We start from the raw sequence: 23,732 nt of genomic DNA, 5'->3' as shown, positions 1-23,732 counted from the left end.
AAATCATTTAAGAGAGTCAGGCCCTCAGAAAGGCTGGTAGTCTTCTGCCTACACCTCCCAATGGGGATGGCTTTCTTCACAAAAAATAGTTACTTTGGATGACAAAGTTTTTTTCTTCACCAAAAGCAGCATACTTATACCAATAAATGTTTACCTTTCTTTCTTTTGGGAGGGGGGGGGAACGGGGGACGTGGTGGGTGGTTTTGAGACAGGGTTTCTATTAGAGCTATTAGAGCTGGCTATCCTCAAACTCAAGAGATCCACCTGTCCCTGCCTCCCAAGGGCTGGGATTAAAGGCCTACACCACCACCACCCGCCTACCGATAAATCTTTGAGTCCTGCAGGTGTGAAACAATCAAATCACATCATTAAGAACAGAAAACTCTCTGGTGTTGGCACACGCCTTTAAACCCAGCACTCTTGGGAGGCAGAGCCAGGCGGATCTCTCTGAGTTTGAGGCCAGTCTGGTCTACAAAGTGAGTTCCAGGACAGGCTCCAAAGCTACACAAAGAAACCCTGTCTCAAAAACAAACAAACAAAAACAAAAACAAAAAACAAAAAAAAAGAACGCTCCATACTTAGATATTTGTACTGTGCAGTGACAAGGACACCGTACACCTAATCAGGTTTACCAGTTTTCAGCAAAGCAACAAGCATCTTTAGGTCATTTTCATTGTTTCTCTTTTCAGTTAATGGATGTTGATTCCAAACTGTATAAAGCACACCACACCATACCCAGAAATAAACAGCAAGAGTCCAGCCAAAGCACTCCAACTCAAGGGAACACTATCTCCTGTCCTTTTTCCCAGCTTTCCTCTTCCCAGAGAGTAAGTGCTTGGGCTTCATATCAAACACATGCCTATCTGCTTCCCCTTTCTTCCCCAAGCGATTCATCTTCTTCTGGGCTTTCTTCATCATAGTCTTGGCTTTCTTCACCATCTGTACAGGAGAACACACATTAATGAAAACCACATTTCTATCCTGCATTGTAATTACCTGAGAAACATTTTGTAAGAGTGCAGATATAAACTATAAAGACCCTGTTGAGTCTCAGTCACTGTTTTCTCTCAGACTACCATACTATTTGCAGAAACTCAATGACTATCTGAATATACTGAGGGTCTTTTAGAGTTAGATTGCAGAGTATCTGCTCAAATGTTCAGAGTAACACAGTGAAACTCAGGAGAGTACACACTGCCACATTTGACTCCTAACTGTCAATGGCAGTATTAAAACCTGTAGTTCAGTAGTGCACACTTGTAATCCCTGCTGAAGATGAAGCTGGGGAAGAACTGTGAGTCTGAACTACATAGCAAGCTCCCGCCCGGCCAACATGGGAAGCACAGTAACACTTTCTAGACTTTCAGATGGAGAGGACATATGAAAAAGAAAAATTCAGCCTTTCACTGAGTAGGCAGTCTACCAGTTTGCATAGGTTTTCTCTTATATTTGAATTTTCAAAAGGCTAAAATTTAAAATAAAATTGTTTTTCATTGAAAATAAAGTTTTCTTCAAAAAGAAATTTCAGTGAAAAATTAAATACCACCTTGAAGGAAAATTTCTAATAACGTAAAGATACACAAGATTATCTGGTAATGAACCAAGTTTCCCCTGGAATACTACTTCCTCACAGGGAAATGGAGGCCTCTTCCTCAGGGCCATGTCCTAGTAGTTTCCAAACTACTGGGACCTAAGCTCAGCCTGTTCATACTTTATCAGATCACGTTTTTGTCCCTTCTTCAGAGTAAGGGTTTCAGGATGGATCCAGGGGATCCAACTGCTCCTGGCCCAAGTTCCTCTCCATAGGACTCCAACAACTAGAGGATGGCCGAACAGCTAAGCTCTTACTTACCCACAGCCCTGCTCCTCCAGACACCTGCTGGTGTTTGCTGGAGGCTTTGTGCAGTAAACACCCTGAAGGTTCCTATTTCTTCTGTCCCATATCAAAGACACTAACTAACCTTGACATCCCGAAGACCAGAAACATCACGTGGAGTTCGAGAGCAACTCCGACTCCGGGCTATAGAAGAGGGTGGAACAGACTCTTCTCGTTTCCTTTTCCTAGTGACACTCCGAGATCTTCTCGCCTGGACTGCATAGTGGGCCTGAAAGGCACAAACAGCAAACTCAGTAACAACCAAAATTACTCCTTCAACAAGAAGAGAAGACAGTTAAGGTCTTAAGAACCATTATCACACAAGGGGAAGAATTTGGAATGTCTGTCGAGATTTACTGTCATGGGGTCTGGTTTGAAGCAAAGGGTTAAGGGTCAAAGGCATTGCCACACTGCTATTGTCCCTCTAGGGGAGGTTTCAGGAATGTCCAGCTCAGTACCCATGCTGTTGGTAAATCAGATAGTGCTTTTGAGGATGAGCAGGGATTGCCTGTGTGTTAATGTTCTCTACTGGTTAACACCGATCATGTATGATAATAACAATACTTCTGGTTCACAATTTATACCGTGTATGTCAAGGTTTTTAACTCCCTCCCTCCCTTCCCCTCACCCCAAACAGTCTAAGTTTATGTACATTATGTGCGTACTATTGATAGTCATGTAACAAGATCCCCTAGTGACAGATTTCTCAGAACACATCAACGTTGGTAAGCAACCCTGACTGTATGCGGGGTGTGGCAGCACATGCCTGACTACCAGCACTAGAGAACTAAAGATAGGAAATACTAAGTTTGAATGAAGCTAGGTTGGGCTACATAGAAGACAATGTCTCAAAACAAAAGCGCACAAACCATATCTGAAACCTTGCTGCCCCTCCACAGACTTACATTGTCTTTATCATCCATGTCAACACCAAGACTACGCATCTCATTCTCCAAGTCTGCCCGTTGAACCTGAAGCGGGGGGTCAGGGAGGGGGAAGATAACTTATTATAAGTAAAATGCCTGGTAATATTTAATTTTGAAAGGGAAAATATACAGATAATACTGTGATACAGATAGATAAGAAGGTAGGTAGACACATGTTCTGTCCACAGTTCCTGGATCCTAACCTCATAAACTTTATCATTTCCTCGGGACTAGAACAGAAAGGACTAGCACATTTGGCCTTTAGTCCTTGGTTCCGAGAGCTGCCTGAGGTAAAGGAGTCTTTGTTAATTATGGTGCTTCAGGCCATACAGTCAGTCAGTCTATCTCTCTCTCTCTGTTTCTGTCATCTTCTGCTCCTCTTTCACATGTTCCCTTTTCTTCCCAAGGAAAAAGGGGCTCCAACAATTAGGTCTATATGTAAGTACATGCTACATGATCACACCGTTCATTATGTGTAAGATACTACATATGCTATCATACTTCTTTTCTCATGAACTCTAACCTTCCCCTGCCTGTCTGGGAGCTGGCCAGCTTTGTCTCCCTTGTGGCAGTATGTTCTTCTGACTGTTTCAGAGGACGCAGGGAGGCAGCACAGAAAGGCCAGAGGAGGCTAAACAGACAGGTGCAGTCTGCTAGCACATCTCTAGAGCACATCCCATGTGTGCTTATGCAATCAAGTTTGAATAAAAAACTAAAGGAACAAAGGGTGGAGTGGTTCCAGATGACTTCCTCTGACAGGAAAGTTAGAAAGAACTGAACCACGTGCTAGGAGGGCAGCATTCCCAGCTCCTGGAAGTGTGACGGTTCCTTCAGAGTGCCCCTATTCAGCACTTCACTGCCTCTTGACCTTCATCATCTTTTTAAATATACTTTATACTGAACTGGCAAATGGACTCAGCAAAGGCTGTGTGTTTCCCCATTTTGTGAAGTACTCTAGTAAATAAACCAAACTCAAAGAGAGGGTCAAGGAATCACACTCTGTAGCTAGAAAGCCAAGCTCTGGAGGCCCAGACTTATGACTGATGTTTTCAACAGGGCTACTCTGGTGGAGAGGAACTTTCAGCTTCTCAGCTTTGATGTGACCTCCAGGAAGATGGTGTGAGAAGTGAATTACATTGGGGAATATCCAGCAGTATCTGCTGCAGGACTGAAATTGTCTGACAATGAAGACTTCTCCCACTCACTCACACTCTGGGATCAAATAAAGGATCCACATTGTCAGCATACAGGGAGAAAACCTGAGTTTGTTCTTGCTCTGGAGCTTTCAAGGATACCTTTTACAATCATCTATACACACTGTAAAAATGCCTTTTTCCAGTTGGGATGACTTTTGTTTCTGAACAGTTCAGTTAAATCTCATGAAAACCAACAGTGCACTTGCTATGTTTGAAGCCATGGCAAGACCATTATGACCCTGGGAGTAAGAGAATGGCTGCATAGGGTAGCGAAGGTACTAGTACTAAAGCTGAGGTCAGACAGACTCAGTGACCAGAGAGTCTCTCCTCAGACACCACTGAGGACTACCAGGAGAAAAACAAACATGTCTACAACCATTAGCAGCCAATCACATGAAAACGGTATTTTCAAAACCAGGAATGTCCATGTGGCACCAAAAGGGCCAAATTCCATCCTCTCCCTGCAACCCCCAATTATAGTTTAGGTTCCCAGAACCTTGTCTCTTTTGGGAACCTGCCACTCCCTTACCTGAACTTTTAGGGAGGCTATGGCCACAGGGGTAGTCATGTGATAGGGGACTGTCATCCAGACAAAAGCATAAGAGACAATGACATCCCAATATGAAGCCACGAAGTGGGAAGAATCTTGATGTCTTCTGATCCATTCACACCTACGGAGCGGTTCTCCCTATCCTCACCAGTAACAGGGACTGATAAACTACCTTACGGATTTAGGAATCTTAATCAACAAAGAACTTAAATAATATAAAAATGTTGGCACACAACTATAATCCTGGCACTTATGGAGCAGGAGTCAGGAGTTCCTTGGCTACACAGCAAGTTTAAGTCTAGCCTGGACAACATGAGACCCTACTTAAAAATTATGCCTTTAATCCCAGCACTTGAGAGGCAGAGGCAGGCAGATCTCTGTGATTTCAAAGACAGCCTGGTCTAAAGATCGAGTTCCAGGATAATCAGTGCTACGCAGAGAAAACCTGTCTCTGTGTGTGTGTGTGTGTGTGTGTGTGTGTGTGTTTTGGGGGGGGGGGATGACAAACTAACATCTTCTAACTTCAACAAGTTTAGTTTTAACTTGCATAACTGCATCAATGACTCAGTTTGTAACAGGGACTGACCTGGAGTTGCGATTCACAGAAAAAGATGCAACAGTCAGAATACAGCATGCTCAAAGCAAAGAATCTTGTAAATCAGCATACTTCAGTCCCTCAAAGCGTGCCACCTGACATCCCCAAGTAGTAGAAGCCTGTCTCTAGTGGCGGTTCACACAGGATCCAGCATGGGAGCTCAGCCCTGCCTCTGCAATGCTCAAGACTGACCTTCTTAGCAGTTCGGGGCATCCTGGGTCCCTGCGTGTTCTTTTCTTTGGACTGTAGAATTTTCAACTTCTTCTTTTCTCTAATTTGTTTTGCCAGCTGTCGGATTTCCATCATTTCCTCATCTTCACTTTCAGAGTCGCTGTCATACTCCCCAGCAGCCGTTCTTAGCTCTTCTTCCTTTTCTAACTCTTCCAATTTCTTAAAAAAAAAAAAAAACCATAAAATTAACAAAGAAACTAAATGCAGCAGCATATCTATAGGAACCATGTTTCCTTGATTCTTTGAAAATATGACAATGGTGTATTGTGATCAAGTCACAACTGGGCTCCACTTGTGCACAGATAATCTCACAGGAATGGGGATATATAAAGGCCACAGAGAGCATGAACACTGCATGCCCTATTTTCTGCCAATTCTGTTTCGTCTTTAAAGATACAAATGCTGGGACCCCTTCCCTCATTCCCCAGGGTTCCCAGCAGACTCATGGAAGAAATTTGTACAAACTCCCATTCATCCTCTCAAACAGCATCCTGTACACAGCTACACTATTTACAAAATAAGACAAAAGGAAGTTTTCAATACATATGTGGGGTTGAGGATGTAGCTATGTAGCAAAGCCCTGGCCTAACAAGCACAAGACCCTGGGTGGATACACACACACACACACTCTCTCTCTCTCTCTCTCTCTCTCTCTCTCTCTCTCTCTCTCTCTCTCTCTCTCTCTCAATCACACACTCAATGAGATGAATGTGTAAACATTGACATGCAGTGAAAAGCAAGTAAGGGATAAGTACCAAGGATGGGACAGCTCTCTAGGGAGAATGTATCTAAGAAAAGACAGGACCCACTGAAATGAAACCCCCCTTTCAGAAGGATCTAAACATAAAGCGGTCAGTGAGACATTGAATCTGGAAGTCAGAGTTCACACCCTAATTTTCTTGGGAAAGCAATGTCACTTGCTGGACTAGCAGGAGGAGGTCTGAGAATACTCAGAAAATGTCTACAACAGTTACAGAAAGAAGACTTAGCCAGTGATAGATCTCCACAGTATAGTACCAATACAAGCCAAAATGACACAGCCCATTCCAGACCAGTGTGAAAGGCCTGGGCATCACTAGGACTACACAGGGCAAAGGAAGAACAGAGTCATCTAATGGAAGAGTGATGGCTCCAAGCAGTCAGAGAACAGGGTGGAAGATGCCTCAGGGCACAGAACAAGAAGAGAACAAAGGGCAAAGAGTTGAAGTTGTTAGGGGAGAGTAATTAAAATGTGATGCAGACCTTCATGATAGCAGGATCGATATAGTCAGCAACATTATGGCCTTCCCAGATCTCTGGTATCTTATCATATTTCTCAGATGAATTCATTAGATCCCAGTATTCTAAGGTTGGAAAAAAAAAAAGTTACGTTGGAAAAAAAGTTATGTTCATGGTAGTTTCTAGTATCTTCAAGTACTGTATCACCAAAATGATTATTCTAGATGTCAAGTAAAACCACTTTACAAAGGTAACCAGAACAGTTGTGTCAAACACTGCCTAAGTTATTACTAACAAGATCAACACTGACCAATATCTGTTATGTCCAACCTTCAAATACTACAAAAATAATCCCATCACATCAAACAACAGAAAACAATACAGAAAACATTTCACACAGCTCTGTATATCTATAACTTTTAATCTTCAAAAAATTAAAAACTTATAAACCAACAAATTCACTAGAAGACTTTCATTCCCTGAACTTTTTTTTCCTGAAACACTTTTCATACAACTGACATTTTAAAACACCTTACTTACTCTGAAGATCCAAAATATAATCATCTCCCATTTCCAGCTCAAGATCTCGTTCCTGCAAAGAAAACCCCAAAAACTTTATTGTAGCCTTTACGTCCCCAAATGCTTTGCTAGCTCCTTGCCAATCAACAGCCCCTGACCCTTTCTGAGGGCTGCTTTTGCCCACTTGGTGGATTATGTGTCTCATGCACTCTGTTCACGGTGACTCACCAACTGAAGAGCTTTGTGAGATTAAAGAGTATGTTAAGGGGTCCCCACTCTGTTCGTGAACCTTACAGGGCCGAACTCTGAGGACACTCAGTCGAGTCTACTGCATCAAGCCTCCTTCATGTGACTAAAGCCCTTAGGCCTGCTACATTCCCGACCCCCAATGCTGCCTTTTCTGCAGCACAGACAAGTCTTTGCCACACTCCATAAGAAACCCAAAGAGGTACAGTAACCTACCCTCTTCTTCCTGGGCTCTGCAATCTCCATTCTTTTCCTGCGGGCCACCACTCCTTCGGGGATGAAAGGGGGTCTCTCCTAAGAACACATTATTGAAAGTATGTGAAATGCCTTCCAGAATATGAGAGTAACGTAAAAGAAAGCAAAAACTAAAAACAAAGGCAGTCTATGGGGAAACACAAAACCACGCAAACCAATGGAAACAAAGTGCGTTCTAGGGAGTGAGTTTCAGGGACAGGGTCTGAAAGGAGACAAGACGACCCTCAAAACTGATTCCACAGTCCATTAGGCAAAAATCCAAAGGACCCAGAAAACTATGTAGGAAAGACAAGAGAACAGTAGATCAATCAATGAACAAGAAACAAACATAAATCCAAGTACATTTAGAATTCAATGGCATTAAATTCATTGATTAGTTTAGACCAATGACTACCCCATGAAACCAGGCCCACAAGTGGTAAACCACACTCCCTCAGAACAAAATAAATTCAGCATACACCTTCTACCCAGAAGAGAAATCAAAGCAAAAAAAAAAAAAAAAAAGAAACCATGGAAATATAGAAAAAAAATGGCATTTTAAAGTATTTTAGGAATGAGCATAGCCTGTTCTCTATACAACTCAAAACAACTCAAAACCTAACAACTATGAAAGTATTTTATGTAAATAGTCTGAAAAGGTGTAGCTTTTTTGAGATTTAAAAAAAAAAAAAAAAAAAAAAGAGGACTGAAGAGATGGTTGAGCAGTTAAGAGCACTTTTGCTCCTGCAGACCTGAGTTCCAGTCCACTGTCTCTAACTCCAGTTCCAGGGCATCCAATGCCCTCCTTTGGCCTCCAGACACCAGGACACAACCAGTGTACATACTTACAAAGCAGGAAAGACATTCATACACACAATAGAAAAATAAAACTTTAAAAAAAGTGACAAAGATTAATTAAAAAAAAAAAACACTTTAGAATCTTAAATCCCAAAATACAGATTTATGTATAGTAGTAACACATGGATAAAGATGTAGGCTGCTTATTGCTGTGGATATCACTCTGTGTAAATACAATGCTGATTGGCCAGTAGCCAGACAGGAAGTATAGGCGGGACAAGCAGAGAAGAGAATTCTGGGAACAGGAAGGCTGAGGCAGAGAACTGTCAGCCTCTGCCATAACAAGTGAGATGTAAGGTACTGGTAAGCCACGAGTCAATTTATAGCCTAACAGAAATGGGTTAATTTAAGATATAAGAACTAGATAGCAAGAAGCCTGCCATGGCTATACAGTTTATAAGTAATATAAATGTCTGTGTGTTCATTTTATAAATGGGCTACCAGACTGCTGGGGCTTGGTGGCACCTGGAGAAAAGCTCTCCAACTACAGCTTATAATGCTAATAACATAAAAATGTAAAAAAAAAAATATACTTCCATTGGCTAAATTTTAAAAAGGTGTATGTAAGCCAGGTGGTGGTGGCGCACGCCTATAATCCCAGTACTCGGGAGGCAGAAGCAGGTGGATCTCTGTGAGTTCAAGGCCAGTCTGGTCTACAGAGCTAGTCTAGGACAGGCTCCAAAGCTACAGAGAAACCCTGTCTCAGGGAAAAAAAAAAAAAAAAAGGTGTGTGTATATGGGAGGGGAGTTACATCCAAGCCACTTCTAAGGGACAAACAAAATGGTTCCTAGCAACAGCCTGACAGGAAGAAGCAGGGTGCACAGAGCTCTTCTTTGCTTTGGTCTTTCTCCATGCACATGTGACTACCATGAATGGGAAAACTGACACCACTATGTGAAGTCCATTTGTATCCATGTTTAACACGCTGCACACCAGGACATGTGGCAAGCACCCACTGAGCCAAGCACAGCAGCATAGTCACTGGACCTCAAAGGCCCCTGCAAAGGGCCCCTTACCTTATCATCTCTCTTGTTTGGCACAGCTAGATGCAATCTGTTCAGAACTTCATTCACTTTATTTCCCTTCATTTTTGTTTCTACTCGGTGAGCCAAAAGCCTATCACAAGCCTGAGAAAGTACAAAACCACAGCAGAGTCACAAAACCATTCTGCACCAGCTGCCGCCCCCACCCCCATCACACCTAACAAGGGAGAATCCAGTGCCCCATTCATCAACAGGTTGACAACTAGGTATGGAAAGTCCTCCATACCTACTTCAGCAGGTAACTATGCCACCTCTTTCATGGCTGAGGGCCAACCCAAGACTGAATGCTGAAGCAGCTCAGTGTCCTTACCCCCTTCTTCCTCACAAAAATCAACTGTTTTCCCAGAGATCTCTAGCAATTTCAACAACTAATCCTATTCAAGGAAATGTCAGTAATTACTTAAAAAAAAAAAAAAAAAATTCCCACCACACTGACTTGTCTAAAACAAAAACACTGGCATCTGAGTTAAGGAAGCACTAACCTCTGTTTTAACCTGAATGACACCTTCCTCAGTCAGGGTGCTGGTCTCAACGACAGGGAATCCTTCAGCCTGCAAGTCCATAAATATTTTCTAGGAATAAAAAAGAAACATGCACTGTTGTTTTCCAGTTTCCCAGAGAACAAGCTGTGCTGTTTTGCAAATGAAAGTTGCAAATGTTATTTGTTCAACAGCCATGATTTTTTTAACCCCTAAAGAACAAACAGCTGTAAGTTAATTTTTCCAATAATAGTCTACAATTAAAAATAAATAAATAAAAAGATAAATAAATAAGCAAACTCCTACAGGATAAAACCGGATCAGAGTCACACAAACCTGAAACCCTACAGAACATTCTGTAAGTTCTCCCCTCCCATCTAACTCCCAGTACTAGAGATTGAACTCAGCTGTAAGCCGCCACTGACCTACATCCCTAGCCTCAAGATGTAAATTTTCAGAGAAAAAAAAAAAATGCAAGAAAGAGAAAGACCAAATTTTGTTATTTTGTTTTTTAAAAAGCAGGGGCTTAATTTATAGCCAAGGCTGGCCTAGAACACAATATATAATACAAGGTAGCTTCTGCCTCAGCCTCCATCTGTAGAATTGATGTATATCTCTATAAGCAGAAAAGAACAACTTTTTCAAAAGATGTTTTCAATGCTCTTTCTTATTTTAAAGTTTCCACCAAATGAGCCCAACAGAACTCTTTAGAAAATATAAAAAACCAACAACTGAAAATGTAGGCATTACCTTTACTAGAAAGATAAGACCAGAAAAATAACCTAAGGTGATGTCCGTTCTCTATTAGACAGCTGGCAAGTAGTCAATTATCCAGACACTGCCTTCAGTAGACAGACAACTGGGCCTCAGAAAGGTGACTCACTGTCCTACTGCACTACTGGTGAGTATGAAGCTGGACGTGAGGCTGACCCCAAAGCCGAGCACCTGAGCAGTTTGTTTCACTTCTCAAGCCTTCCTTGTGCTATCCACTCTCCTTCTCCACTCATCAGCGCCTTTTAGACTGACAAACTGAAATTACTTGTGAAAGATATAAGGGTTGTTTGATTTTGTAAAACAAACTGATTCTGACATCAGGGGCAGACAATTAATAACTTAAAGAATGCAGGGTCTTGACAGCTAGTCTTACCACTGGGATGCACACGGGAGGATCAAGAGTTCAAGGCCATCCTGACTTGTCTTTAAATAAATAAATAGCCAAACAAAACCAAAATATGCTGTGTTCTGCCCTAAGTAGACAATTTAAGACAAGCCAATCCTTACTATCTATAATACCCCAATAGAAGAGTTCTTATTATCTATAAAATACCCCAATAGAAGACTCCCTGCCATTTATAAAATACCCCAATAGAAGAGTCCTTACTCTCTATAAAATACCCTAATATTACAGAAGACAGAGCCAGACAGCATTTTCCACTCTAGTGTACTGGTTTTCAGAAAGCCAGCGTGCACCAGTCACCTGTGAAAACTCATACTGCTGCCATACCCCAGGGTTTGGACCAGGCATCTGTGTGCCCAAGATATTAGTTTTTGACAAGCTACCAGGTAAATGTGAAGAGAGCTTCTAGTCAGGACCACAGCGAGAACACTGCAAGAGTACAAGTCTCTCAGAGCATTTATCCTGAAAACTGTCTACTAAAAGGGTTAAAAATTTAAAATATTATGCCTACCAACACTGCCTGCTCCGTGGATAATGTTGGTTCTGAGAGCTTACAGATTCTCTTGTCCTCTTTCACTCACTTGTCCAACTTATTTAATCACAGACTCCTTTACATAATAAAGTAAGCCATAGTCACACTATTTCTAGAGAAACTTCTGGGAAATGCTTCCCTAGATCACCTGATACCCTAAGGCACATCAAGGCACCTGGCTTCCTCTTCGGTACCAACTTAAAAGCAGTCCTTTCCTCGGTAACCACATTTCCCAATGGTTCGGGTGTAGCAAATCCCTCAAAACACAAGTGTTTCCACAGACTGAAGACAAAGGAATCAGGAAACTGTTTTTCAGCTTTAATGTCCTGCCACTAAACACTGAAGGCTATCTTTGTTTCTAGAATAAAAAAAAAACTGGTCTAGAAGCGCAAAAATTCCTTCTAAATGAACATCTGAGGATTCAAAAAAGTATATATATTTAATATACCCAAGTGATTTACCTGATCTTCTTCAGAAAGCTCAGCTATTCTCTTCACATCACATTTGTTTGCTACAACAATAAGAGGCTAGCAAAGAAGAAAAGAAATTATTACTCTCACACTACACAGTAACGTAGTCCCCACTCCTGGACCATGCCTTTGCTTTGTGCAATTTCAGTTACCCAGGCTGAGATCAACTACTGCTGGAAAATACAAAGTGAAAAGTTCTATAAATAAACAATTTATACATTTAAATTGTGGCCCTTCCTGAGCAGTGCAATGAAACCTCTTGTCTTGGTGCTAGGCTCCACCCAGGACACAAACCATCCTTTTGTCTGGCTTCTTTACTGTGTATGCTAGCAAGCAACCAGCCACTTGGTTTATGTCAGTTATCACAACTGTCACAGTACTGTTTGTGGTCAAGTAACACAGAACATTCAGTACCATCCATGGTTTCAGGTGTTCACAGTGGTCTTAAGAGTAAGTAGGCAATGGTGTGTAAATTAAAGTATTAGTTACCACACTTACCTTGTTGATAAACAGAGGTCTGATATTCTGGAAGAGTTCTAATTGTTCCTTCAACCCATGTCCACATTGCTCAGATAAATCCATCACATACAGAACTGCAGCTCGAAGGTGGGCCAGGGCTGTGATAGCCTGCATTTCAATGGTGTTCCGATCTTCCAAAGGATGATCCAAAATCCCTGGGGTATCTACAACCTAACAACCAGGCTTCATTACCCAAAGCACCCTCATTCAAAAATGTCTTGGCTGTTCCCAGAGCCATTCTCTTACATCCAAACCAGTTCTAGCAAAACTAGTAAATAAAATAGGGATCAGAAACAGCCCACAACAAAATAAAGGAAGGAGGAAAAAGTACATAATTCTTTATAAAACAAAAACAAAGGGCCGGGCGGTGGTGGCGCACGCCTTTAACCACAGCACTCGGGAGGCAGAGCCAGGCGGATCTCTGTGAGTTCGAGGCCAGCCTGGGCTACCAAGTGAGTTCCAGGAAAGGTGCAAAGCTACACAGAGAAACCCTGTCTCGAAAAAACAAAAACAAAAAAAACAAATCCAAGAGTCTGGTATGGTAACTCACACCTGTAACCCTAGCACCAAGGAAGCAGAAACAGGACTGCCAGGAGTTTAAGGCAAGAATGATCTACACAGTGAGGCCAGTCTGGCTAGAATGAGGTCCCGTCTCAAAAGAACATATACAGGGACCTAAAGAAACTAGTAGAGCCCATTAAAGAGATACTGGCCTTGGGAGAAATGAGCCCTCTCTTTACAGAGCCATCAAAACCCAGGAAAACTGGAATAAATGACAAAATCTCCCAACTCCTAAGACTTGGCTTCTTCACCATTTATAAAATTAGATTTGGTTGTAAACTAGACTGTTCCATGCTTTTCAATAGAAAATGCCATTTCTAGTGACAGAGTTTAAAATAACACAGAGTATTTTAATTCATTAGAGGCATCATTAAAAAAATAAAATCACCCCTGCAGAAGTAATGCAGAAATACAGACTGTCAGCTTTCTCTCAGTTACATAAATGTGATCTGTCATTACGCTTCTCCAAGCCTTGGGCCAGTTCTCTTTATCATGATGGAGAGATATCAAGTTCTTGGTGAGACCAGAGAAACCATCCCCCACCTAAGAATTGTCCCTAGAGGACACTGCTTACCACTGGCTATATACCAGGTACACTACAATGAGGCGATATGCTACAGTTCTTTAGAAATCATCAAATTATATTAAACCAAAATCCAGGATGTTCTCTTTGCAGATAAAACTTACCTGCCAGCGCAGATACTTATAGTCCATGTGCCCAACAAACAGAGATTTGGTGGTAAATGCATAGGGCTGAACATCCACATCTGCTCTTGTTACCTTGAAGAAGACAAAAATACTTTCAGTCACAAGAGTTCCATACCACAATTTCCTCCAAAACAATCTAAGCATGGCACCCACACTTTATCAAGACTAATTTTAGCCAAACACAACACTGCTCAAGTCACAGCTACATAGGCTACTAATGCAGGAAGATAATAGGCTCAAAGTCAGTCTGGACAACTTGGAAAGACTACCTCAAAATTAAAAGGCTGGGGGATAGCAGCTAGAGAGCGCTGTCTTGTATGTGAGGCCCTGGGTTCAACACGCACGCACGCACGCACGCACGCACGCACGCATGCACGCGCCCCCTTTTGATAGAAGATAAAATCCCAAGGACTGTATATGAGTAAACTGCACAGGACAGATATCTGCTTTGGCAAATGCCTGGCTGTTCCCTTACACCAGGGTCCTACCAGCTACTCTCTGTTCTCCAAGGTTCAATATGCAGTTCATGTCACTCAGGAACTGAAATTTTCATCTTGCTGAATTAGTTTAAACCACAATTCAAAAAGCCACATGTGGCCAGAGGCCATTGTATCATCCCCCAGAGCAAAAACAATCATAGCAAATTTAGAGCAAGCCAACAAGCATTTGAAACTTCAATTAGAACCCCCAAGAACATTGTTTGGTAACAAGTCAGGACAACTTGTGGGCAAAAATAAAACCTATTGGGGCAGCAAGGTGGCTCAGTAGGTAAAGGTGCCTGCTACCAAGCCTGATGACCTGAGTTCAATTTCCAAGACCTATATAGTAGAGAGACAGAACCAACTCCTGTAAGTTGTCCTCTGACCATCACACACACAAACTCACACATGAACACATGCACAAAGTTTAAAGCAAAAATGTTCTGGAACTAGGTGAGTCCTAGTATGTCCATAAGTTGCAAATTACTTTTACTTAAATGTCATACCAGAGCTTAAAAATTCTTCTCAGATAAAGATACAGCCCAGGCATGGAGCCCATGCCTAATAATCCCTGCACTCTGGAGACAGAGGCAAGAAGATAGCAGGTTCAAGGTCAGCCTGGGCTACATAACATGACTCTGTCTCAGAAATAAATAAATAAGAGAGGGACTCAGAAAATCTATTACAATGGACACATACATAGTTCACATGAAGGCTGACACAATCACCAAGGTAACAAATTACCCATGTAGCTTTAGGCTGGGAAACTCCAGCTCAGTGAATTCCACCAGGCATAAGAGCATTCCCAGAACGAGCTGACACAACACTATCAGAAAAACCTCTCCATCAGTTAACAGGGCACACAAGAATCAAAATGAACAGTCCCAGCAATCACTACATAAATTAGGTTCCTACAATGATTTAAACTTCCTGAAAGGAACTTGGATGTGCTTCCATATCAGGACCTAGAGAAGACAAGGGCAATCTTTACTAATGATTAGTTAGAATATTCCCAAGCCCATCCTAAATCTAACAAAGGGAATGCAGTAGTACTTTGACCTAAGTTTAATCAGATAGCTGCTTTATGATAATAAAAAAAAAATAAAAATAAACCACACCTACCTTATTGATAAAGCTGGATTTCCCAACATTTGGATACCCACACAAAAGAAGAGTCCTTGTATTTGGGTCAATGGTTGGCAAGCGGGATAAATGTTGACGTACTATAAAGAGTTCAAATGAAAAATTAAGAATTTAAGATTGGCTTGAAATTTTTCTAGTCATATTATAGGCTCCTAGTTACTTTAATAAACTAAGATGGTACAAATTCTTCACCCTAACTTTTTTTGGGGTGATAGGAACACACTGGTTGTTGAACCTATGGCCTTATCATGCTAGGGAAGAGCTGTATAACTGAGCTACATCCCCAATCCTACTTTTTATTTTGAGGCAAAGTCTCACTTAGGCAGGCTGTGCATTCACTCTAGCTCGGGCAGGCTGTGAACTTGCACTCCTACCTGAGCCTCCTAAGTAGCTGGGATTACACTTTTATAATTGCAAAAATGATGGAGAAAATGAGGGGGGTAAGGAATAACTGCAGAAACTAACAGCATATACAAGTATACACAAGAGTATTTTCCAAATATGGCTACACCAAGAATCATGTGTTTAACCTACCAATCTGCATTTTGGTTGCTTTAAGTTGAAGTGAGACTAAGAACCATGCTTGGAAAAGATGATTACTGATATTTGGCTACAGCGTATTCTGAAGCATGCATGCTGTGACATGAACTAGTTCCACTTAGTTACCTCACCTATAACACCAGCACAGCTCTAGCATGGAGCCCACTAGGCTATCATGAGAATCTCAGATCTGTAGGAAACACTCTCAAAGAGCCTTGACCAATCATTTCAGGGAAGAAGAAAAATGCCAATCAAAACGACTGTAGGGCAAGAGGTGTAAGCACAAGGTCCAATTTCCAGCTCTAACTCAGAAATTATCCTATTAAATAAAGTGCTTTTAGGTGTTTGTTTTACTTGCTAAATACTAAAAATATGCATTTCCCAAAGCTCCAAAAAAATTAAAATAAAAAAAAGTTAAGAATAAGTCCCAAACAAAAGAACATTGTAAAACCCATTTCTACTTATATATAACAAGTACCTTGTTCCAAATACTCCAAACTCTGCCTCTGTCTCTTGATAATAGTACACATGCGCCCAAGGGCAGCACGCTTCAGCTGCTTGCAGCGGTACAGAGAATCACCATATTTCATAAGCCGCACATAATCTTTAGCAACACTTAGAAAAGAGAAAATAATCTAAGTTTTTTGTACTTTTTATAATAACTTATAAGATACTATAGTAAGAAAATACCTTACTTGTCCACCAAATTTTTGGCAATATTTATTTGACCTAGAGCCAACTTGTAATGATCCTTGTCATAGAGGATATTCATCAAGTCAGCATAAAATGGATGGATGTCCTATAATGAAAAAGTGAAATAGACAACGTCACCGTGGTGCAGTAGTTTCTTAGCTTTATGTAACAAACAGTAGAGAATTATCTCCCTTTCCTCTACCTGCAGCTATGATCCTCAGTCCCCTCTCCTTGCCAATAACCCTGTCAAATTACTCCCTAAGGAAACAGAAGTGCTCCCCCCCAGGGATGGAGCTATAGCAATCACTTGTAGTCACCCCAACCTCCAGCCTATGACTTAGGACAACACTCACACTCACACTCACACTCACACTCACACACACACAGGAACTTAGTTAATGCTGGCAGAGAGGGAGGTATTTCACCTTTTCTTTCCACTTAACACACTTCACCAGAATTTTATGAGCTCAAGTTCACTAATAACTTCCCAACTGCCAATTCTCACTGCTTGCCTGATGCTCCCTCTGCTTACAGGATACACTCTCTTCAAGTCTCTCAGTTTCCCTGCAGACACCTTATTTCCTTACACAGCTTTCTTCCTTTGATGTGACACGCTATGTATTTTTATGTTTATGCTCTGTGTTTTATGTTTGTTTTGACAGTCACATTTTGCGTCCCAGGCTGGTGAAGAACTCAAGATCCTCTATCTACTGCGACACCAAGCTCAGCTGAGAATAAAGCCTTTACTACTGCTCTATCCCTAGTGCTTGGAACTGTGCTTGCCATATAATATGTTCAATGACTTACAATTCTGAAAACTGTATCCACCTGAGAACAATTTCAGAGTAGCAGGTGAGATTGTTACTAGGCAGTAAGAACAGATCAGGCAAGCATATGATTTCTCCCATCTCTCACGTATAAAAAAAATAAGATAATGTAAAAAAAAAAAACCTACAAAAAATTAATTAACTACTTTAAAATACACTGTTTATTGAAATCGAGTATTGCCTAAGATCAAGTCTGTTTAGATCATTTCATTATTTTTTTCAAAGCCTCGGGTTCTTTCTAGTACTTGACCTTTCCCAAGAATAAACAGTGAAGCCGAATAAACAAGTGATGACAGCGGTCAACTGCAGAGAAGTGTGGGATAAACAAGTGACAGCGGTCAACTGCAGAGAAGTGTGGGATAAACAAGTGACAGCGGTCAACTGCAGAGAAGTGTGGGATAAACAAGTGACAACTGCAGAGAAGTGTGGGATAAACAAGTGACAACTGCAGAGAAGTGTGGGATAAACAAGTGACAACTGCAGAGAAGTGTGGGATAAACAAGTGACAACTGCAGAGAAGTGTGGGATAAACAAGTGACAACTGCAGAGAAGTGTGGGATAAACAAGTGACAGCGGTCAACTGCAGAGAAGTGTGGGATAAACAAGTGACAACTGCAGAGAAGTGTGGGATAAACAAGTGACAACTGCAGAGAAGTGTGGGATAAACAAGTGACAACTGCAGAGAAGTGTGGGATAAACAAGTCACAACTGCAGAGAAGTGTGGGATAAACAAGTGACAACTGCAGAGAAGTGTGGGATAAACAAGTGACAGCGGTCAACTGCAGAGAAGTGTGGGATAAACAAGTGACAGCAGCGGTCAACTGCAGAGAAGTGTGGGATAAACAAGGGACAGCGGTCAACTGCAGAGAAGTGTGGGATAAACAAGTGACAGCGGTCAACTGCAGAGAAGTGTGGGATAAACAAGTGACAGCAGCGGTCAACTGCAGAGAAGTGTGGGATAAACAAGGGACAGCGGTCAACTGCAGAGAAGTGTGGGATAAACAAGGGACAGCGGTCAACTGCAGAGAAGTGTGGGATAAACAAGTGACAGTGGTCAACTGCAGAGAAGTGTGGGATAAACAAGGGACAGCGGTCAACTGCAGAGAAGTGTGGGATAAACAAGTGACAGTGGTCAACTGCAGAGAAGTGTGGGATAAACAAGTGACAGCAGCGGTCAACTGCAGAGAAGTGTGGGATAAACAAGTGACAGCAGCGGTCAACTGCAGAGAAGTGTGTGCAGCTTTGTTTAAAGCTCTCTGTGCAGCCCCTTGTTAGCAAAGGAAACTACTGTCAGTGTTGAACCAACCATCATCCATGAAGTAACAAGCTCATAAACTGGGGTTACCTTTGGCCACTGACTCTGACAAACCCAGAGGAAAAGGAGGCCTCAGAACAGGGAAGGGTGAAGTCTGGACAAGCCACAGGCCACCCAGGAATCCTGGGCTTCAGAAATATGCAACCAACAGCTTTTATCTAAGCTAACATTGGCACTGGCAAGTCCAGACACTCACTACAAACAAAGCCTGGGAAGGTAGCTTTGGGAAGAACACTGAAGATCTGAAAAAAACCTCAATTCCAAAACTAGCTTTCTCATTGAATGCTGAGTAACTGAAAAATTAATTATTTCATTTTTTCCTCTGACAAAAGAATATATCAAACTGGCTAAACATTGATTCTCTAAAGGCTTATATTTATATAACCATTTATATCACTTACATCCAATTTGGGGAAATCTGTCAAAATCTGTGACAGTCTGTCATGGTAATTCTGTTGAGTATATTTGACTTTTCTCATATAAAAATGTCGAATTCGATGAATTTGATAATGTTTATGAATAACTGTTGGAGTCTTTCGTTGAGTCTTCGATAATGTCAGGTCAATAAAGTCCTATGATTAAAGAAAATAAGATACAATTCAAACATGTACTTTCTATCCATTTGCTTATAACTGTCTTAAAACACTAATCCAGTACTACATGTGCAAACTACAAAATTTACTTTCCTAACTCATCTTTATAGTTTCTGGCCTTTAAGAAAACTTGCTAGCCACCACCAAGACCAAGATGGTTTAGAGACTCTCCACATTCCTCAAGAATGCCTGAGCGAAAAGGCCAGTGTTGGTGGTGTCCACTGGTGTCAGAAGCCTTGCTTTAATTACACCTTCACTCAGCCCTACACCAAGTATGCCACCATGATCAACCAGGCCACACCTTACAACTACCCAGCAACTGTTCCAGAAAATGGAAACACGCTTGCCATGCCCAGCCACCCCCAGGCCCCTCACTTGGAATGCCTGAAAGTCCTGTGAATACTCAGCTGAAGGAAGAGGCCCTCCCCTGTTGCCACTCTAATAAAAATGGGAGGGCAACTTGCTAAATGATTGTAAGATATATTTTACCCCATGCTTTTTTTAAAATGCTATTTTAACTTTCAAATTCCTACAAAAACTCAAAAATAAATCAGAAAAAAAGAGCAAGTCTTTCAATTTCAAGAACTTTGCAGCTTTAATTTCAAGGGATATAAAATGAAAAAAAACCTAAAACCCATCATCTAAAATGTCCTATGTATATAAGGAAATTATTTGAGGAGTTGAGATTTCTGTATTTATTCCTCTGCTTCTCTATGCTCATGTCTCCCCAGTCACTTATATACCATATAAAGCTTTTTTTCCCCCCCTTTGGAGACAGGGTTTCTCTGTGTAGCTTTGCATCTTTCCTGGATCTCGCTCTGTAGACCAGGCTGGCCTCGAACTCTCAGAGATCCACCTGGCTCTGCCTCCTGAGTGCTGGGATTAAAGGTGTGCACCACCACCGCCCAGCTCATATAAAGCTATTTTAACTTTCCCTTGATCACTTCCATTAATTCAACAACATAGGTTATTTCCTATAATAAAGGATAAAATAGATACAACACTGAAGATAAAATGATACCTGCCCCTCCTCTGCTCTGCTCCAGGAGACAGTTTAAAAGACACCTACTGACTCTTTAAGGAGACAGTTTAAAAGACACTTACTGAGGGGTTGGGGATTTAGCTCAGTGGTAGAGCGCTTGCCTAGCAAGCACAAGGCCCTGGGTTCGATCCTCAGCTCAAAAAAAAAAAAAAAGACACCTACTGAAAAGCTTCCCCAGACAGGCCCATTTATCACTATATTCTTATACTGTCCTAAATCTTCGGTACTTATGGGGAGTTTGTATTCAGGGATCCTCCCATCTCCAACAAAACAGATACTGAGTTCAATGAAGAAAATGGCACAGATCTTGTGTGGAAGAATATATGTAGAGAATTTTTTTTTTTTCAGAGGTGAGGACTGAACCCAGGGCCTTGAGCTTGCTAGGCAAGCATTCTACCACTAAGCTAAATCCCCATCCCTTAGGAAATGTTTTTAAAAGTCTGCAGGCAAGGCCTTTGCATGGTAACTCATGCTTAGAATCCCAATACTCTGAAAATTCTAGGCCAGCAACAGAAACACTGTAAGACCACATCTCAGAGAGAAAAAGACAGACAGACAGACAGAAGTGAGAGGAAGAGGGAGAAAAGGAAAAAAAGAAAGGAAGGCAGAACAAAGTCTGTATACATTAAATATAGATGCAACTTTCAAATAGTGTTTTTGATCTGCAGTTGTTTGAATGTGGATTTGGAACTCACAAACACAGAGGGCCAATTGTATTACATCACACATTTCTCCATCATACTGTGTGTATAAATGCACTTATTTATTCCTTTAGAAATTATTCTTAAGCATATTATTTTCTTAATGCATATCTATATAGCCAGTACCTAGCACAGACTTTTACAAAAGTATCCCATACTCTTCAGATTATTTCCAACCACCAAAGCGTTATCACCACTCACCTTCTACAAATACACAAATTCATCTGTTTTCTAGAAACAGACCTCAGTCAGGGCAATAGAGAGACATGCTGTACTAACACGTTAAAAAACATTCTTCAGTCAATTATATTAACAAAGGTCATTTGATCCAATAAACTCTATTTCAAGTGAGGCAAAAAGTGTACAAACTCAATATGCACTTGAGAGGTATTTGGGGCAATCTTGAGGACTAAAACACAACATGTGATTCCTAAATACAGTTTCTTTCCAAATATTACAAACTAGTGAGAAATGTACCACAACGGTTTTCAGAAAGAGGAAAGGAGAAATAACAGAGACATGTAAGGAAAAGAACTCTGTATGTCACTAATGGAAAATACGGTTTTTTGTCTTTGAGACAAGGTTTCCCTAGATCTACCTGCCTCTACCTACCTAGTGCTTGGCTTAAAGGTATGCACCACCATGCCTACTAGAAAATACTAGTTCTTTACAAAACTTTTCAAAACACGCTCATTCAGAAAGGGAGATACTAAAAAAAAAAGGGGGGGGGGATACTGAAAATACTCACGCTGCTGTAAATTTAACGATAGTGACAGCAGGTCCCTCTCTGAATTCATCCTGCAATTCAATGTCCAGGGCTTGCCAAAGAAACGTGTATACCCATAGGATCTTTAGCCTAGCTAATACTCGACACTTCAGGGAATGTATCTTGCTACGTTTCACAAATTTGGCCTGGCTACATTTACCTTGGCATGCTTAAAATCAACTGCATTTCCCAGGTCCAATGACAAATGACAACTACCCACAAATTTTTAGACTGTAATGGTAATGATGTTTTACTTAAGGGAGGGAGATACTCCGATGAACTTAGAATCGACGCTCACCACTGAACACCTCAGGCTTCTTGCCTTGCTCCTCAAGGCGGCCACCACCCAGACATTTTGTCACATCGGCGGGCCATACAAGAATCACAGGCTCAGGAGGAGTCCTGGGGTCTTGGAGGGACTCTAGGTTTGGAGGACCCACGGACACGAGGAGAGGGATTTGGATTCAGAGCCGGGGCCTGATCTCTGAGGATCCCGAAGACAAAGCCTACTAAGTGGGAGCCGAGTGATCTACGGGGTCCTCCCTCTCTTACTCGCGCGGATATAGGGCTGGACCCTCCACGGCGACTTGTCAGGTTAAAGGGAGATAAGCAGGAACGACCTCTGACATCCCTACCTTGGCAGACGGCACCACCGTAATCTTCTTGAAGTTGTAGTGCGCCATGCCGGCAGTGGCACGCACGAGGAAACCTGGAGACGCGGCGGACCGGACTTCCGTTGTCGGGGATAGGCGGGACTTCCGCCATTCTGACTGACAGAACTTTAGCCGCCGGGCTCAAGTGTTGCGTCACTTCCTGAATATGGGGTGGAGCGTGCATTCGCCAAGGCGAGCTCCTAGTCCAGACAGCGCCCTCGCTCGGCCAAGAGGTTCACCGCCAAGAGATGACGAGCCAGGTGAGCCACGGAAGAGGTCTGCTGGGTTTGAGTGATGGGGGAGTTAAAACCTAGCGGGGTGTAGGAGGGACCCCAGACTGGCCACCTTGGGGGTCTTTGGAAAGACTCCCTTCACTCCAAAGGCTGTTCGCCGCCTCAAGGGACGCCGCGGTCAGGGAGAGTGACGGAGTAGCGGGAAGACGCTGCGCTGGGGCACCTTCATCACTTGGTGTCCCCTCAGCAACAAGTGCTGTCGCCTGGGTCTGTGGAAGGTTGACACGGGGCCTCTGTTGGTGGTAGAGACTGTATTTTTCCAGGTGTCCTGAGCTCCCTCTCCCGACCTTGCAGCCTCCACGTGGCCTGGGCAAGTGAAGAAACCCTGCCCAGCACTGCTACCCTGAACAAGATCAAGCTCAAGACAGAGACACAAAGTCTAACCCGAAGAGATCCACAGTAGATTGAAGCCAACCTTCTCTCCTTCGTTTTCACTGTCAGTGAAATTTAAGCCACCTATTTCTTTGGATCCTTGGGATCCCGCCTGGCACAATCCATCTAACTCTTGCCCCCTGATTACCCTTAACTATATGACCCTTTCTCAGGTACCACCATCTCCTTCAAATCCTCTTCTCTGTTCCTGTGACATCCTTCATTCTGGTATTTAATGTCTAGAATCCAGTCTTCTTTGCTAACTTACCTTCCTGCTGTTTCTCCCTAACCAGATACTTCTCAAGGTTCTTCCTCTTCAATGTCTCTTTTCCTTAACGGTGGCTTTACAGCCTCCATATGGACTACTTTGATGACA

General features: G+C 42.1%; 1 protein-coding gene across 1 annotated transcript; it reads right to left on the bottom strand.

Annotated features, from left to right (window-relative positions):
* Positions 1-519: 519 nt before the first annotated feature.
* Positions 520-22,775, bottom strand: Gtpbp4 (GTP binding protein 4). The gene is made up of 17 exons (XM_036189148.1): positions 22,674-22,775; positions 19,338-19,508; positions 16,797-16,900; positions 16,580-16,716; positions 15,541-15,641; positions 13,919-14,011; positions 12,650-12,841; positions 12,143-12,208; positions 9,976-10,065; positions 9,467-9,577; positions 7,574-7,651; positions 7,133-7,184; positions 6,617-6,717; positions 5,336-5,533; positions 2,782-2,847; positions 1,962-2,105; positions 520-939 (listed from the first exon to the last, which is right to left on the bottom strand). The coding sequence occupies exons 1-17, from the start codon at positions 22,719-22,721 to the stop codon at positions 787-789; spliced, it is 1,905 nt and encodes a 634-aa protein (XP_036045041.1). The 5' UTR covers positions 22,722-22,775; the 3' UTR covers positions 520-786.
* Positions 22,776-23,732: the final 957 nt, after the last annotated feature.

Source organism: Onychomys torridus, chromosome 5 (assembly GCF_903995425.1).
Source record: "Onychomys torridus chromosome 5, mOncTor1.1, whole genome shotgun sequence".
Lineage (NCBI taxonomy): Eukaryota > Metazoa > Chordata > Mammalia > Rodentia > Cricetidae > Onychomys > Onychomys torridus.
Note: the sequence above shows the minus strand (reverse complement) of the source record. Positions and strands in the feature narration are given on the sequence as shown.

Bases quoted from the DNA above. Each gene is read 5' to 3' on its own strand.
- Gtpbp4 (XM_036189148.1), bottom strand. From the start codon at position 22,721: ATGGCGCACTACAACTTCAAGAAGATTACGGTGGTGCCGTCTGCCAAG. The intron at 12,209-12,649 runs GTAAGTGTGGTA...CTTCTTTGCTAG, and splicing joins GACCTCTGTTTATCAACAAG to CCTCTTATTGTTGTAGCAAA. The intron at 5,534-6,616 runs GTCTGCATCACA...TTTTTTTTTAAG, and splicing joins TCGATCCTGCTATCATGAAG to AAATTGGAAGAGTTAGAAAA.